The following is an 819-nucleotide window of genomic DNA, read 5'->3' as shown; positions in this document are numbered from 1 at the left end:
TCAGCAGATAATTTTAATTGCTAGAAGATAAATAGCCAAAGCAAGCACTTACTGCTATCCGTGTCAGGGATGCCTTGACTGCGCTCCATTTGTCCCGCCGTCTGTCTATGATGATGATGAACCCGATGCTGGCAGCCTCCAGACTGCAAAACAGATGAAATAGGTATGCTGAGTTACACGGAGATACTCCCGTTCCAAGGAAGAGTACTGCAGCAAAACACAGCCTCCGTCACTTCACCCTCTGAGCCCATTATGAAAACACAACATACAGAGGAAAGAATGAATATTTGGCAGAAATTCACATGAAAGGGAAAGCCAGCAAATGCTCTCTTTCCAGCACAAGGCTAGCAGCTTGCACGGAACATGAATATTTTATCTGCTAAACCTCTCAGCTGCTGTGCTACTCTGCTGCCAGTCTAGGTGACATGAATAGTTCAGGATCACGAATTACACGGCGCTATATTGAAGACAAAAAACCTCAGATCTTGTTCTCTCTGTAATAATAATAATTCCAGCTATTAGACACCCCACTTCAATCTTCATCCTCCATATATTCTGACACCTGACAGGGTCACTGAGCTCCAGGGGGTCAGTATTCCCCAACTGTCACCACCTTGCCCAATTACACAAAGCCCCAGGAATTCTGGTAGGCAAAGCAGAAAATGAAAAGTCCTATCTTGCCAACCACAAACTCATTCTAGGACTGCAAGTCATTCAAAGGTGTCCTTTTAACATATTGGCTGGAATAACAGGCACTGTTACTTCTCAGTGCTTTTCAAGGAGAATTTAAGAGGCACTGATGCTCCATTTCACCTGTGT

At 44.3% G+C, this 819-nt stretch overlaps 1 protein-coding gene across 1 annotated transcript in view; it reads right to left on the bottom strand.

Moving 5' to 3' along the window:
• Positions 1-819, bottom strand: part of MCF2L2 (MCF.2 cell line derived transforming sequence-like 2) — a 60,016-nt gene that overhangs the window by 27,811 nt on the left and 31,386 nt on the right. The window contains exon 4 of the mRNA XM_009073097.1: positions 53-143. Coding sequence (XP_009071345.1) covers positions 53-143 — 91 coding nt within the window. The remainder of the gene's footprint in view (positions 1-52; positions 144-819) is intronic.

The sequence above is a fragment of the Acanthisitta chloris genome, unplaced genomic scaffold (genome assembly GCF_000695815.1).
Source record: "Acanthisitta chloris isolate BGI_N310 unplaced genomic scaffold, ASM69581v1 scaffold12354, whole genome shotgun sequence".
Lineage (NCBI taxonomy): Eukaryota > Metazoa > Chordata > Aves > Passeriformes > Acanthisittidae > Acanthisitta > Acanthisitta chloris.
Note: the sequence above shows the minus strand (reverse complement) of the source record. Positions and strands in the feature narration are given on the sequence as shown.